General features: G+C 34.5%; 2 protein-coding genes across 5 annotated transcripts; both read left to right on the top strand.

The window, feature by feature from the left end:
- Window positions 1-122: 122 nt before the first annotated feature.
- On the top strand, window positions 123-3663 carry LOC111285801 (ABSCISIC ACID-INSENSITIVE 5-like protein 1). The gene is made up of 5 exons (XM_089763327.1): window positions 123-856; window positions 1741-2806; window positions 2992-3063; window positions 3167-3196; window positions 3414-3663. The coding sequence occupies exons 2-5, from the start codon at window positions 1847-1849 to the stop codon at window positions 3498-3500; spliced, it is 1149 nt and encodes a 382-aa protein (XP_089619453.1). The 5' UTR covers window positions 123-856; window positions 1741-1846; the 3' UTR covers window positions 3501-3663.
- Window positions 3664-4212: 549 nt separating this feature from the next.
- Window positions 4213-13829, top strand: LOC111284573 (uncharacterized). Of its 4 annotated transcripts, none has more exons than XM_022873278.2 (16): window positions 4213-4290; window positions 5151-5468; window positions 5973-6213; window positions 6593-6864; window positions 7693-7860; window positions 8037-8795; window positions 8887-8981; window positions 9423-9485; window positions 9631-9719; window positions 9814-9879; window positions 10100-10702; window positions 10922-10993; window positions 11203-11273; window positions 11356-11413; window positions 12457-12724; window positions 13001-13829. In XM_022873278.2, exons 2-16 carry the CDS (start codon window positions 5191-5193, stop codon window positions 13663-13665), a joined length of 3768 nt encoding a protein of 1255 aa, XP_022729013.2. In that variant the 5' UTR covers window positions 4213-4290; window positions 5151-5190; the 3' UTR covers window positions 13666-13829. The 4 variants fall into 4 exon arrangements, with proteins under 4 accessions (XP_022729013.2, XP_089618069.1, XP_022729015.2 ...); XM_089761943.1 differs by having other exon boundaries at window positions 6593-6747; XM_089761942.1 differs by lacking the exon at window positions 4213-4290 and adding an exon at window positions 4540-4557.
- The last annotated feature ends 3639 nt before the right edge of the window (window positions 13830-17468 follow it).

Genomic DNA, 17468 nt, shown 5'->3' on the forward strand with positions numbered 1-17468 from the left:
ACAAAAGAGTTCAAAGAGAGATAAGCAGTTTGCTGGCATTCTGAGGAGAGGGCAAAACTGACTTGGAACTTACACTTTTGTCTTAGACTCGAACATGACCATAATTTATATAGGCATAGCATTTCACCACACGAAAATAAGATTAATTGTTTTGAATCAACTGACAATTAAATATGGAACATAGTAAATAATCTTAACAATCTTATTTAGGGATAGACATATAGTCGGAAGCATCAGTCTGTTGATGTTGGAATCGGTTTGAATGTTGTGGCCCTTAGCCCCTGCCTACCTTAACCCTCTACCTGAAGGACAACAACCCCAAGCTTGAGACTCGTCCTTCCAATTGTTTGAAAGAGTTGAAAGAATGTTCGAAGTTTTCAAACTAAGTGATGGTCATCACTTGCATGTTTTTAGGGGCTATGGTCCTAAATTAGTAAGAAAAATGGAAAATAAACAATCAAAGAGAGAATCTGAAATCTCCCCCCTTAACCCTGACTGTCATCAGTTCATTATTTTCAACTGTTACTAATACTTTAGTATTCAAATCAAATGGTGCTGACTGATGAGAGGAATCTGAAAAATTGACTCCTTGTAAGGGAATTTTGACAGAAACCAAGCGGCATGTGGCACAAACGTGTCAAAAACTGTGACCAAAATGATGACCACAACCATTGCATGTATTAAGGTGGCCATGGCAGTTACAATTCCTTCACCCCTCCCCCCCTCTCCCCGCTCAAACCAAAGCCAAGAATCCTTCTCTTCTCCACAGATTCCCTCCTTTTGGGTTCTTCCAACACGCCAAAAAGGGAAAAAATGGTTTTCTTTACCCAAGCCTCTCCTAGCAGATCACATTCAGGTAATTTGTTTACATTTTTCTTTTCCCATTTCTATATGTGGCTTCTTTTTCTTCATGCATTATTTCCTTTTGCATATCTTTGACAGTTTCACTTGTGGATTTCCTTTTTCTTTCTTCTTGGATAGTTGATCTATACACTTGCATGTTGATGTTTTGGTTTCCCAAATGGCACAAAGCTTAAACTGATGCTGCCATTCTTTTTTGTTTTGTTTTGTTTTGGTTTTTTTTTTTTGTATTTACGTGAATAAATCTAAGTTCTTTCGAATTAGTACAAACATTAGTTCATTTGAATATTCAAATGCATGATATTTAGTTCAAATTTTGACATGCTGCACTTCTTTTTTTATAAAAAATGATTATATTTATGTTTTTTTCCATGTGTTTTATGAACAATTTGTTTTATAGTATTTTCTAACTTAGTCTAAATATTTTTACAATGGTTTATATTCTGCTGTGGGAAATTAAAAATGTTGTTATTTAAGCACATGCAATGGTCAACGATTATTCAGAAAATAAATACAAAAACAAAAAGAGAAACAGGGGAACAAAAATACTTACTCCATATAAAAATCTTTTAGGTGCCACCAGCCCTCACCCAGTAGCTAGATGTTTGGGCCAAAACCAAGTATGGAGAGTCAAAATGCCAATTCATTTTGTGCATTGACAAAGAAAATAATTTCTTGAAATACACACATGAAACTAATAATCAGTAGCTACCTAGTACCTTCAAAAATTTTATTGATTAAAGGACTCCAAAGAAAAAGATAGTTACTTCATGTTACTTCTATCGTCTCCTGAAATCTTATTGTTACTCACCTGCATTTTCAAGAGAAATTAACAGCTATTATAAACTGTATGTGCTTTCTGTGTTTCTTATTGTGCAGGAACTTGTTTTGAGTGTGTGTGTTTTTAGGTCATAGCATAATCATAAAGGCTAGTGCTTGTACCATCTCAGTGAACAAGACAATAGTCTCCAGTTTGTGGTAAATAATGGTGCTCTCTGAATCAGAAAGTGTTGCCTATGGCGGCATCAAAACAGGATCACAGTTACAAGCACCACAATCACCGCACAAGGGATTAACAGCAGATCAATCCATTTCTTCCTTAAGCAAACAGAATTCCATTTTCTCACTTACTCTCGACGAAATTCAACTTAAGAGTGGGAAGACTTTTGGGTCCATGAACATGAATGAATTCCTTGCCAACTTGTGGAATGTGGAGGAAAACCAAGTTCCGTCACAACTCAACCAAAACGAACCTATGGATGACAAAGGCATAGGAAGCCAACCGACTTTAGCACGACAAGGCTCTTTTTCCATCCCTACCCCTCTTTGCAAGAAAACAGTGGATGAGTTATGGTTTGAGATACAGAAAGACCTACCACAGCAGCGAAAAGCTAACAACATTACCGATCATGAACCTCCTCAGCGGCAACGAACATTTGGAGAGATGACTTTGGAGGATTTTCTCATCAAAGCAGGAGTTGTTCAAGAACCATCAGGATCTTCCCAGCAAGAGAAGGTGAACCCTACCAGGACCAATGGCACAATTTTGGATGCAAACTATGGAATGGGGCATGTGATAGGATCTTCTCAACAAAAAATGTTGACACCAATTCAATGTAACAATGCAAGCCTCGAGGCAAACTTCGGAATGGGACATGTGATGGGGCTAGGATTCCCAGGCCACCAAATTGTTGCCAACAACTTGCCAGCAGCAGGCAATGGTTACGCCACAACATACCCGATTTTCACACAGACTAAAACTATTATGGGGGAATCCTTTAATGGTGCTGAAAATGGGAATGGCGCTAATAGATTGTTAGAACCTGTTGTTCTAAAGAACAAGAAGAGGATCATAGATGGTCCACCAGAATTAGTAGTGGAAAGGAGGCAGCGCCGCATGATTAAGAATCGAGAGTCTGCAGCAAGATCCCGAGCAAGGAAACAGGTTCATACTTATTTCACATAAAGATAAAAAGATTTTGAGAAAAAGCTCTCCTTCCTAACCATTCTAGTACTATTTTTGGTTGCATGTGAATATGTTTGCAAAGAATATCCGAAGTTCACCGTGGTGCCATTAACTGTTAAATTTGGACTCTCATCATTCACATTATTGACTTTCTTCAATTGCAGGCATATACAGTGGAGTTGGAATTAGAGTTGAATCAGCTTAAACAGGAGAATGCAAAGCTGAAGCAGCTTGTGGTAAAAAATTTTTTTTTCTTCTGGAAAAATTAAAACTAGTTGATTGTTTTTATAAAAATATGGCCAATAAATACTGCTTTTTCTCGATTATAATTTTGAGCAGGAAGAAAACGAGCAAAGGCGAAATCAAGAGGTAACTCTAACTTTGATAAAACCACTAAACATATTCTAAACATGTTTGTTTAGTTCTTGCTGCCCTGCATTTGGCATCCAAAACCTCAAAAACATAAAAATGTTAATCACTCTATTTTTTAAGAAACAATCCATAGTTATATGTTGCTTTTGATACTTTAATCATCCTTTCAATTTCCATTAAGATACATTCTTTGCTATCACGAAAGCATCAAAAGGTTCTGAAAAGGAAGCAATCAACGCATGCACAAAGGAAGGCTGATAAGATGAGGACATTAAGGAGGACAGTGAGCTTGGGATGGTGAACTGAGAATAGAAAGTCACAATACTCAGCTTAATGATCAGGCAGTTTAGCTTCATGTACATCTAAATAACAATATCTCCAAATTAAATGTATTAGTCTCTTTTTATTATTTTTTCTTGAAGGGTCTATGTGAATAAGTATTTAATTAATTATGTTAAACTTCTCCAAGGATAAAAAGCACTTATCCAAGTTGTGCTTTTATAGTTGCACTCTTTTTAGGATAAAAATTAAGTGTGATGGTAATTGCCACATTGCAAATAATGTAATTGTTTAATTTTAAATTTCTATTTAATATGAAAAAAAGATGACAATATGTTAAAAAAAAGAATGAACATGAATATTATAAAAATAATAAAATAATAAAATTTATTTTAAATCGTACATGAAAACTAATTGTAATAATTAATTATTTGACATTAAAGTTCTAGAAATTAAAGCTCAATTAAAATTAATAACAACTTATTTTTTAATAAACAAAAATCAAAGTGTTAAAGGGGGAAAAACTAGCAAGGTGTCAATTGAAGAGCTTGGAAAATTATGGAGGTCAAACTGTAATTTACTCTAAATACCACTTGCATATGCATGACGTCAACACCTGCACTCGGTATGCCAACATTAAAAAAATCGAAAAAAACAAAATAACGTGACGCCGTATTAAGTCTACGCCCAAGAATTTTATTTTTATATGTACACATGAGACGGTAATCGCTCCCGCTTTTCCTTTTTCTTTTGCTCTTAAAAAAAAAAAGAACTGCTGATTTTGATCTGCGCTTTGCTTGGTCGATTGTCAGGTAATTGAATCCTTAAACTCTCTAATTTCATTTGCTTTTTCCTTAATTTCCTTCAATTTCAACCTACCTTTCTTTGATTTCTTTCTTTCTCATGTTAGGGTTTTCATTTATCTTCTTAGCTTTCAAATTTTCAAAATTTTTCTTTTTCTTTTTATTTTTTTAAAAATCTTTCTTTGCCGGGTTGAAGAGGTAGAAAAAGTGAAGGAACAGAAGTGTACGCATTTTTTTTTTTAATTTTAGTTTTTTTTAAAAGAAATTATTTCAAAGGTAATTTATTGAGCTTTCAGGTGCTTTTTTGTGTTTCCTTATGATAATGTATGGATTTTATTTTCTTGAATTTTTTGAGTTGCTGGGTTTTTTATGGTCATTGTTTTTTGGTGGATTTAATTGAACTTAATTGGGGATTTTGATTTGTGACTTAAAATCAACAAGTTTACTGCTATAGTCCTTGAAGAGGTAGCCAAAAGAAAAAAATGTTAAGGTTTAGCGTTGTATGAGAGAAATTTCAGGTTTTTATATATGTTTTTACATATGTAGTTAAGTTCAGTTGTTTGTTTAGTCTGTTTATTTGTTGCTTTTGTATCTGAAAAAAGTTGCTAAAAATCTAAAGCAAATGGTAAAAACTAAAAGGAAAAATAATAATTGATTTAAAAATGAACAAATGTGTAAAATGCAACACTGCATATAAAAGTAATCGTCCAATTTTCTCTCCAAAAAATAGTACTTTTAATTTTTAAGCCTTTAAATTCTAAGCCAAAGGCAAGAACTGAACAGTATGTAGGGGGATAGTTTATTAGTGGGAAGGGAAATGATGATTTTCTTGATTTTGGTGGATAATGGTCTTGGGTTCATGTGGGCAGATTTGGAAGTTCAAAGTCGGGAGATTGACAGAGAAAAAAAATGTTAAGTTCTGGGAATAGCTTAAGCCGAGGGACTGCAGGATTGTCATCAGATATGCCACCGTTGCCTCAGTGTTTGCCTTTGGAGCCGATTACATTAGGCAATCAGAAATATACACGGTCTGGAGAATTAAGTCGAGTTCTGGGTGTTCCTCTTCGAACTAGTACAGTGGAGGACCATTCTTTTGGAGTTTCAAATCCCAAACCTTCCCCTCCAGTGGCAACAGAGGAGCTTAAGAGCTTTAAGGAAAGTGTTCAAGATGCCTCAAGAAAGGCCAGGTAGTCTTTTTTTTTTTTTTTTCATTGGTACCATTCACTGCAAATAATGCTAAATTTTGGAATGGTTAATATTTTATGGAAGATGGTATCCTTCATGAGTTAGTGTAGTGACTCCTCATTGTAATTGTGGTGTTAAGGGAACCTTTAAGGTTGATCTGGTGCTGATAGGTACTGTCACTGGAAACAGAATGGGCAAATAACAGTCCAAATGTTACATGATTATTGACAATGCATGCAATGCTTATGTGTCATGGTGCACATGCAATATCTTATCTCAGCATTCAATGTAGATATCCTGTCTTCACACATGTCCTTCCCACTTGAGTACGTAGCTGATTGTCTTAGGTAGAATGTGTAAAGCTTGCCAGCAATTCAAATGCTTCTTCTCATAGCTTTCTTTTGGCGCAAGTACAGCATACATATTTTATCTTGCTTATGATGTCTGTTACTCATAAGTTGTGTGGACAGTATTTAGTTATCAAATCTACATTGTCTTTCCAACAGGGATAGGGCAAAAAAGTTGCGAGAGTCAATTTCTAAATTGGAAAAGTATAAAGAATTCTTAAGCTCAAAGAAGCGACAACGAAGTGATCTTTCGAGTGAGAGAACTAGTGGGGTAAGTATTGCAAAGATGGGAAGCCAGATTCATAGAAACGCCCATGACATAATGAATCGAAGATTGGAGGATAGGCCAAAAGGTGTGGGGCTCAACAAGCGCATTCGAACATCAGTTGCTGATATACGGGTTTGTATTTTATTGTTTTTGCTGGAATATAATCTATGCTTCAACCTATTTATCCTTGACATACTTTCTTGAAGATATTTTATGTGAAGTTTCATGCAATTTCCAAAGAAAAATCAGTTAATCTTTTCTCAACTTTGAACAAAGTTTTCTGTTGGCCTTCTGTCATTTTCTTTTGGTTGTAACTGTAAGTTGTGTGCTATTTTATGACCCCCCCCCCCAAAAAAAAAAAAAAAAAAAAAGAGGAAGAAGAAGACAAAATGGGCCTGAAACTTAAAACATAGTTTGAGAAGACCCTTTCCTTTTCTCTTAATTTTTAGCTTATGCTTCATGAGTTTTATTCCCTTTGTTTTCTTTTCCTTTTCTTGTTTCATGATCCCAGGCTGATAATAGGACTGCTGTGAATCCAAGGCAGCGGGGGATAATAGAAAAGGATGGTGATGTGCTTTCAGCTGTTAATGGTGGTTCTGTTCGAATTGAAGAAAAGATCCGCAGATTGCCGGGTGAAGGATGGGAGACAAAGATGAAAAGGAAAAGGTCTGTTGCAGCTGTAGGAAATAGAGTTACTGGTGTTGATCGAGATTTAAAACGAGCTATGCAACTGAAGATGAGTTCTGAATCAAAGTTGCGATCATGTGATACACAGTGTTTCAGGTGATTGTCAATGATTGAACTTGCTTCCTAGTTGCTGATTCAAAAAAAAAAAAAATATATATCTACTATGGCTGGACAGGGGGTATGGCAGTTTTTTACTCGAACTGAGTAAGAAAACTTTAGCTTTAGGCTTGGGCTAGAAATCTTATGTGATCCTGGATATATTGCTGATGAGGTTTGCCATGGTTAACAAAAACTGTCTTTTGGGATTGACTGTGGATGTGCATCTTTATCATTGATCAAACTGGCAGTGTTATGGTAATTGTGGAAGAAACATTCTGTTTTACTATCTATTGCTGATAGATTTGATGGTTCCAGTTATTATTCATAATGTATGGAACTTTGTAAATTGCATTCTGTATATGGAAAAAATTATGCAGGTTCTTAGATAAAATTGTTTTAGAATATAGTATAATGATGGCAATCTTGCAAATGTCCAGGCTTAAGAATGCACATTATATCTTGGATCGACAGAACTTCATGCTTGCATTGTTGTTTTGGATTTATAATCATAATTAACTCAGTGTTTCTATTTTACCTGCTGTGATTTCTAATATAAAATACAGATGGTAAATGCTTGTTTACTGTTATGACGTGCTTGAATGCTTGACGAGATATTATTGTTTTCTAATGACAATGAAGAAAGATTTCTTCTTTCTATATCTTGTGGCCTTGTCATTGGATATGATTATTGCTTCAAGTTTAGGCATTTGTTTATAAATTATGCTGATCCAGTCATTTTTCAGCCATTTGTCTAACTTGTTCTGCATATGTATTCTCAAAAAATGTTGTCTTTCTCTTTTTTTATTTGGTCTTTTTTGCATGCAGATCAAAATCTTCCCCAGGAGTTGGTGGAATTAATAGGTCAGATGGTTCTTTTGAAGCTGCTGGTTCAGATGCCAGTACAGTGCTTAGGAATGAATTGGAGAATACCTCTATTCCACGGGATCGGGCAGCTATCTTGGAGCAGAGGATTGTAGTAAAAGCAAATAATAAGTATGTGCCTTTGCCATTTTATTTCTTGCAGTCTGTAGTGAAATTCTGTTGGCAGGAACCATACATAGTGTTCAACCATCAAATTTTACATTTAATTTCTACCATGTGTGATATTCTTTTAATGATTTCTTCTCCTGGATTATTGATTTTTAATGGCTCTATACTCTATTAATCAGGGCAACTCTCCAGGATGACAACCAAGCAAATGGCCCAAGTACAATGCTAAAAGGAAAGGTGTCTAGGGCACCACGAACTGGTTCCATCATGGTGTTAGACTCATCTTCTAAAGTTCACCTCTCATCTGGAGCGTTGCAGGGTTGGGATCAGCCAAATCTAAATAAGATCCAAGCATTAGGTGCTGGGAGCAATCAGAAACGTTCAATGTCTACAGGTTCATCTTCACATGCTATGGCCCAGTGGGGTGGTCAGAGACCACATAAAAACTCACGGACAAGGAGAGCAAATTTAGTATCCCCTATCTCTAATGCTGAAGCTCAGGTTTCATCTCAAGGCTTTGCAACACCTGATTTTGGTTCTAGGGCATCTACCGGAACTGGTGGATCACTGCTTGGCAGTGGTGTAGATAATGCTACTCCAAAAATTAAGAGGGAACCTGAGAATGTTTCTTCTCCATTTGGGTTATCTGAGAGTGAAGAATCTGGGGCTGGAGATAACAAATCAAAAGAGAAAGGAATTGATAATAATGAGGTTAGTCTGCCAGCATCTCAAACAGCTGTGGCTTTCTTATTGCCCACTAGGAAGAACAAAATGTCTACTAATGAAATTGGAGATGGAGTCCGAAGGCAAGGAAGGACTGGAAGCACTGCACCACCATTGACAAAACCAGGTGTTCATCCTATACGGGAGAAGTTGGAGAATCTTACGACAACCAAGCCAATTCAAAATGCAAGATCTGCTTCCGATAAACATAGAAGGTTCTTAAATATTTTTCCACTGACTCTTGCTATTAAGTTGTTTATTTGCCTTGAGCAAATCTGATGAATGAATAACATTTATTTGGTTCAGTAAAACAGGTCGTCCACCTTCCAAAAAGCTGAAAGATCGAAAGGCCTCAACTCGTGTTGGGTCTATGCTAAATAATGTTTCTTCAGAATTCACAGGTATTTACTAGGCCCATGAGACTTTTGGCTTCATATATGTCGAAAATTAAAAGACTATTGAGTCTATTGTGTCACTATGTTTGGTTTATGAGATCTCTGATATTCTAATAATTTTGCATGGCTTTTACCAATCTTAAGGCTGTGCATCAATGATTTGATTCTTATTTGCATCTCCATAACCAGACTTATCATTTTGACAAATATTTTGCACTTAGTGTTAGTTTAGCTATCAATAAGTTATATTTTTGTGCTTGTGTGCATTTAATATTTCTTTTAATGAAGAGTTTATTTTTGTTTATTTAATTTTCAAACCACAGATATATGCAGATAAGTCTAAAGTTTTTGGTGAACTACCTAACTTGCTTAAAAGTGGGTGCCAAATCCATGAAAGCTCCTGTTATATATTCTTTAATTACAATGTGTTTGGGATGCTATGTTCAGGTGAATCTGATGATGATCGGGATGAACTATTTGCAGCTGCAACTTCTGCTCGTAATGCTAGCAGTATGCATCTCCCTCTCCATTGATAGCCCCAAACCCCACCCCCCCCCCCCCCCCAAAAAAAAAAAAAAAGAGGAAAAGAAACATATACCTTTTGAGAATTGAGCTTTTATTGTAGTATATTCTCATTTGTTATTTGTTTCAATAGGTCTTGCTTGTTCTGGTCCTTTTTGGAAGAAAATGGGATCTATTTTTAATTCTGTCAGCTCAGAGGACACATCATACCTTAGGCAACAGGTACAAAATGGCGGCTAACAGATTTATGATTCATTGACACTTTGGGGTTTGGTTAATCACAGTTTCCTGATCTTCTATTTTGATGTTGAATCAGCTAAATTTGGTAGAGGAGCTCGATGAGAGTTTGTCTCAAATGTATGGAGATGGATGCAATGTTTTGGTAAACCCCACCATCTTATATATCTCTTCATAAAGCCAAATTTCTTTTGATTGACTATAAACTGCAAAGTTTGAGTATGTTAATCTTAACAGATCTAAGGACAGAAGAAGGATAACTGAAATTAAGTCACAATGTGTTGCTAAATGCAGAAGAAGGATAACTGAAAATTAAGTCATAATGTGTTGCTAAATGTTGATATGAACTCCTTCCATTTCCACAGGGTGGTGTGCTGCAGAAGGATGCTTCCAATTCTGTTGAAGAAATGGCCAAAACTAATGCTGCTAGTGAAGTATTTGATATAAAAAAGTTTGACAAGGTTACTCCTTTATGCCAAAGAGTTCTTTCTGCTTTGATTGATGAAGATGAAAGTGAAGAAATTTACCACCATAATGAAATGAAGAATATGTCCCTTCACTATGCAAGTGATGATTCCCATTGTGGTTCATGCAACCAGATGGATGTTGAATCTAAAGATAGGGACAGGATGGAATCTGAAGTTGAGTCAAATGCAGATTTTCAATATCAGAAGAACACTCTGTTAGACAGACTCTCATGTGATGTGAGTGTTGCATCTAACACATATAGGAACTGCAGTATGTCTAATTCATTACATAGTAGTGAACGGTGGTTGGGAGATGATGATTTTTCACATTCGGATATGGGGCTTCTGAGTGAAATATGTTCAACCGACCTGGGTCAGCTCCAACCTAAGGAAATAAATGTTTCTAGCATTTCTTCTTTGGACTGCCAATATCAGTTTATGTGTATGGATGACAAGCTTTTGCTGGAGTTACATAGTATTGGTCTTTATCCAGAGATTTTGGTGAGTTTTCTTTCATACTTTGACTGATTAATTAATTGTACAAAACTTCCCGTATGAGTTTCAGTCCAGTAGTGCAAATTGATATATTTTCCTTCTGCCATTTTGAAGATTTTTTATGTGGTAATTTGTTACTTGTCTATTGGATGTCAAATTTCTTTGTGCTGACATCTTATATGATTTATTTTCCTTTTCAATTTTTTTACTGTTGCCTCTTTGCAGCCTGATTTGGCAGAGGGAGAGGAAGCAATAAATCAAAGTGTTATTGAACTTAATGAACTTCTTTATCAACAGGTTGTTGTTCATAACTGTTATCTCTTTTCACTAATATCTGCAATTTGGATTATTTAGCATATTTTGAAATTAGCCTTGTTGCTATTTGCTTTATTTGGTGTTCTATCCCCAAAATCAATTTCTTTTTTGCTTAAAAGGAATTTCATTAATTTGATGTTAATTCACTTTTTTTTCCACATATTTTAACACTTTGTTTCATTAATTTATAGATTCAGAAAAAGAAGAAAAAGTTGGGGAAGATTGACAAAGCCATTAAGAATGGGAGAGATGTGGACAGAAGGTGGGATAAACAATTGATCTTCTAGTGTTGTTATAACCTTATGAGTGGTGCTTCAACTAGAATACTGTGGTTTAATTTGCAGGAACATCGAGTATGTTGCAATGGACCAATTACTCCAGATGGCTTACAGAAAACGTTTGGTAATTCTCAGATTCCTGGTGCAATTGTTGTTTCTAATTATTAACTTAGAGTGTTGAGGCATAACTCTTGCATGTTTTCGATACATGTAAGATTAATTTTTTATCCAGGCTTCTACAAGTTTCCCTTTGATAATTAAGGAAGTGCAGAGTGGTTGCATGCAAGAATTGTCAACATGTCGATAACATTTTGGCCAATTTATTATATAAGTGGCAAGGAAGCTAGTTTTTTATGGGCAGCATATAAGCTATGTGCTTATAGTCTAAAATTGCCTAACTTCTACTTGACATTGCCTTGTATTTAGCTTGCTAATTTGTCCCTATATTCCTACCTTTTTGTAATCACAGACTCACAGTACATTTGAGTAACGTGGAGAGTCTAATTGACTACTATAGTGCCAGTCTTTAAAAGACAAAACTGGATTGGCTAAATTGAACTGGATAGGACCTATCTGGTTGGTTAACTCTTAATCCTGAGTGGCTAAAAACAACAAAACTGGAGAAAGTGGGATACCCGCTTATAGTATTCTTATTTTCTTTAAATACTTTTTTTTTTTTTTAAATTTTAAATAATATGCAATTATAATTATAAAATCATGCTTATGTTGGTTTTTAGCAAATCACTCTATCTGGCAGTAAACTAGCTGAACTGATTGACCTTCGACCTACTCCTGCAGACTGGTTGCTTTTTCTTTTTCTGTTTTGATTTACTACCATCTTCATGATGATGGAAAATATTATGCCTTTGGATAAGTTTGAGAATTTTTGTTCAGTGCATTTGCAATTGTGCTTGTCTTCATTTGAAAATTGCGTGACATACAAGAACTTTTCCTTGGTGTGGCCAATGCATTATTAGTGGTTATTTACTGATGAATTTTACAGATGGAAGCACTTTGACAGTTACTTTATTGTTGATTTAGATGACGAGTGGCTATAGCATCTTGCACTATGATGTTGAATGGTTTATTATTTTATATCTGAAGTGATTTGGAGCATGGTGTTTAATTTAGTATAATTGATTGAGTTTCTACAAACAATTTATGCAGGCATTTCGGGGGAGTAATTCATCGAAAAGTGCAGTTCGTAAGGTTTCGAAACAAGTTGCATTGGCTTTTGTCAGGCGAACTCTTGATAGATGTCGAAAATATGAACAGACAGGCAGTAGTTGCTTTAACGAACCTGCATTGCAAGATGTCATGTTTTCTGTACCTCCATGCGGCAATGAAGCAAAATCTGTTGATTGTATAGGCTCTGGAACTGCTAGTAATACTTGTAATGAAACTTCCAACCATCAAGCAGAAGCCAGGGGCTCAGGTATATGTAATCTAAATTTCCACCCTCTCTTCTTGTGAAGGCATTATGTCCCTATAATATACCATATTACGTTATGCAATTTGGATTTTGTTAGGCATTGAGAGCATTATTCTTTTAAGGGTAGGAAAATTTAGAGAGTAAAATGATAATGTTATCATGCCTTATTTCTTGATATGGGGAAGGAGGATGTGAAGCCCAGCTCTTATAGCAAGCTTGGGTGCATGTTTCATTTAACTTTTGAGCTGCTTACATATGTTCATTTCACTTCTGCCTCAGGTGCTGTTTGTGGTACTTTTGAGAGGTATGATTCTTCGGACGCTCTTCCAGCCATTCACTCATCTGAGCATGCTGTTTCTAAGTATGGATCTATGTCGAACGAAGGGAGGAAGAGGGAAGTACTGATAGACGATGTTGTTGGTAGTGCCTCTTCTAGGGTAACATCAACTCTTGATGGCACCGTTGGAGTAAGGGGAAAGAGAACCGAAAGAGATAGGGAGCAAAGCAGAGATAATTTAAGAAATACTAATTCTGTATCTGGGGCTGGTCGGACTTCATTAGGCAGTTTCGAGGGTGATCTGAAAACGAAAGCAAAGCCCAAGCAAAAGAGTAATCATTTATCAACTTCAGGAAATGGATTCAATGGCAAGCTTACAGAGACTTTGCTACCTGCTTGTGGATCTAGTCAGCCTTCGTCTAATCCTGGCAAGATGACTGAAAGAGATCGGAATTCAACTAAACAAGCAGATGAACCCATTGATTTTGCAAACTTGCAACTAAACGAGTTAGATACAATGGAAGAATTGGGTGTTTCCAATGACCTTGGTGGGCCCCAAGATCTGAGTTCCTGGCTAAACTTTGATGAGGATGGGTTGCTAGACCATGATTCAGTAGGTTTAGAAATTCCAATGGATGACCTCTCGGATTTGAAATTTGCATTTTGATTTCTTGCCCTCTGCAGTTTCTAGTTAGGTTATTAATTCTTATCTGATGCAAATCTGATTCAGAGAAGTGTAATTATGATTTATTTTCCGTGTATATCAAATGTATGTGATTGAAGAATTTTGGGTGTTTGATCCAGTTAAATTTACTACTACAAATTATTTCACTTCCCTTCGTCCATGTGCATCCGTTTCTCTTTTTTATTTTTTGGTTAAATATCAGCACATAAATACCTTAACGAGCTTGCTACTGTGATTTTGAAGAAGGTATCTAGCCAAAAAACAATCTGTGTAGCTCCCCATCTGGTTTAGCCAGTTTTTCCCATAAAATGCAGTCAATGTCATGATTAAAATATGAAAGAAAATGTCACTTCTATATTGATTAAAATAATTATATTTTTCATCAAGTGGCCGTGAATAAAATATAAAAAAGGTCAATTTCTTGGTAGAATAATGCAAATTTGTTTATTGCAAGCCAAAATTTTCTATCTATTAGCATTTTCAAAATTAAAAAAACCTTCTCTAAAATGAGAAAGCGTATTAATTCAAAGATCGCTGAATTAAAAACGGATACAAATGAGAAGATGGTTACTCCAACATTTGATTTAGTTGGAACGAAGAAAGTTCAAATTACTCTTTTCACTAGTCAAAAAAAATAAGATGGGCTGGCTCACCTTGCTCATTAAAAATGGATTATCCCTTCACAATTGCTTGAAGCATGTTTTAATCCAACATAGGGTTGAAACCAAAGCATTCCTAGGCATTCTATTCTTGTCCTTAATGAGCATTTAGGACCCCAAATGTAATTCTAAATAGGGCCTTTTTCTTCAGATTGAAAGAAGAGATGATCCAACAAAATTTTCTGCAATACTTGAATAAACAAACATGAGAAGATTTTTTACCTGGATTTCCTTATGGGATTTTGACATAGAAATTCCATGCCAAAAGTTTGCTGAACATTCCCTGTCAGGTCAGATAGAATCTCCCAATAAATTCAGTCCTGCAGAACAACTTATCTTTCAGGGAAAAACAATTTGGTTAATTTTTTTTTTTTATTTTTTTAATCAATCCAGAGCTAGAATTGATTCTTTCTTTCCCTAGTAGTTTACCGTACTAAACATATGCTCAAAAAATTCCTAAATTTTTACTGTACATTATTCTATTAATAAAATTTTTAAAGAATATTTGTAATAAATCATAATATTTAATTCAATTGATTCATATAATAATTATTAAGAATTGACATTCAATATATTTGAAATTCAAATCATAATACCTACAATTTTTTTTTTAAATTTTAATATGTGATTCTTTTGTAAAAATATATATATAATTGTAATAGGAATGAGAGATAATATAATTATGATCTAGATTTGTGTTTTCTTTTAAGGGTCAGATAAAATGTTTAAATGAACCCCAAAAAACAAAATTTATTTAAGATCCTAAATACCCCAATCAAAGTTAGTTAAAAGTCTTAACCAACCCTAAACATAAATAAATGACCTAATTAAAACCAGAACCATAAGCTAAAAGTCAAAACCAGCCCCAAATAATTTAATTGAATACCCCAATAAACCCCAAAATCATGATTTAAAGCAAGGCTTTTTTCCTTGGCCAAAGATTTAAAGTAAGGCTTAGTTGTCCAAGAATCATGCTTCAATTTCCCAAATTCAAGAATGAGATTCATTTGGGATTTGCTTTAAATATTTATTGGTGGAATAGATGGAATATCTCCCTCTTGCTAAAATTTCTTTGTTAATGTAATTTAAGATTAGGTGAAGCTCAGCAATCATTTTGGTCAATCCCCAATAAGCTCCAATTAAAAAATTGGACTTATTTAACATAATTCTGAAATGCTAAATTGTATCCACTAATTACAAAATTATAGAATTAATTAATTTTCTTAATAAACGATGGGTCATATTTTTATGTCAACCCCATTATCAGCACTATTTATGACAAAAAGGAATGACGAAAGCGGCAATATTATTCAGGCTTTGATAAAATATTAAAACCTAATCTTAAAAAGACGTATGCATTAAAGTAAAAAGAAGGTAAGATCTTCAGCTAATGCCATTAATATAAAATAATAACCTAAATTGGGATTAACAAATTAAAAAGCGTGCTGATGATGACCTATTATAAATTTTCCCACCCCTCTTCACCTATTTTAATCTTATATTGATCTTTGATGGATCCAAATGTTGAAAGTCGACCAAAAAGAAAATTTGATGTCAAGTGGAAAACAAGATAAAGTTATAACCCGACATCTAGAATTTGAAAACAATTGTGTTTTTGTCTAAATCTGTTGATTTGTTTTTTCTTTTTGGAACAGAAGCAAGTAGGATAATAAATCTAGCAATAAGAATATTAATTGTTATTAAGTAAAGTTCAAATGTCAATGGATGAATTTGAAAATTCCTGAGCTTAATGAAAGATGTTGGAAATGAAAAATTGTTCAGTTGGGATAAAAGCTAATTTTATTTTTTATATTAAAAACTGTCGCTATTTAAATTTAATTAAAAATAAAAATATAATATTTTACCAACAAATCAATGCTTGTTTCGTGCATATGAACCTGACTTGAATAATCTTCCCGTGTGTAGTTCTTAATGATCTATGAGGCTGACCTAGAACCAATTAGTGCATCTTGAATTGATAGGATTATTTAACTCTACTGATTAGGTTTAAGAAAAAGCCGGTGAAGCCGCCGGTGTCCTTGCCTATCACCACTTAAATTTAATTTGATCGACCATTATGCTACATATATATATATATATAGGCTTATTTTATTTTATTTTTCCCTAATAGTTGAGATAAACAAGGATGATTTGGATTTAAAATATTTTCATTTCATTGACCAAAAATAGTAGTAACAAAATTAGAAGGCAAACCCTCTTGCAATGGAACAATTGTGATTGAGAATGTTAAACATTCAGGCACATGCATGCACGACAAGATGCATGCTGTTTTAATTTCTTCATCTATTTTTAAAACATAAAAAAGAAAACCCTTTGTCTTGTTGTAATGGATTTGATCCTTTTGCATTGATTCTTCAATAGCCACCTTACGCAAACTGTTGTCTCCTTTTCTTTTCTTTTCTTTTTGACCTTTCTTTCTTGATTCAGAAAAAGGTGGTTACTTTCTCAACGTAGTGCATAGTCATATGTTTTAACACTGTCATGAAAATCATGCATGATTTTATCGATCGTAAAGAGGTAAACAGAACCCAACAAGTTTCAGTTTCATGTCGGAAATAAAACTGTATAATACTATTACTTACTTTAATATTATTAGTATATAATTATTAATACCCGCAAACCAATCTTTTTGTCTTTCTACCATGTCCATTCATTCAAGTTGCTACATTTTTTTTTTTTTTGTTGAAGTACGCTGAAGAAAATAAACCTCTCCCTCTCTGTCCGTCTCTATCTCTCTCTATTTTTTCTGTCTTTTTCTCCATTGGAAAAACCTCTCTCAACCACTTGAAACAAATGTATTTATATAAATATATGAGAGATAATTACTATTCTCCCTCTTCTCCCACTGCAAATTTAATTCCAGAAAACGACAATCTCTTCAATCTATATCCTTTTCCTCTTTGTCGTTCCTACCCTCTAGAAAAAAATGGAAAAAAGAAATAATACACCCCTTCTCTCCGGTTCGCAACCACTTTCTTTTAATGAAGAGAAATAAAACAACCCACATTTCACTCTCTCTTTCCCACCATTTCTATTTTATTTTTATAATAACAATTAATAATATTAAGTTATTACAAGAAGACAATGTTTTCGGTCTCTCTCTCT

The sequence above is a fragment of the Durio zibethinus genome, chromosome 6 (genome assembly GCF_047325235.1).
Source record: "Durio zibethinus cultivar Kanyao isolate XHJ-2024 chromosome 6, ASM4732523v1, whole genome shotgun sequence".
Classification (NCBI taxonomy): Eukaryota; Viridiplantae; Streptophyta; class Magnoliopsida; order Malvales; family Malvaceae; genus Durio; species Durio zibethinus.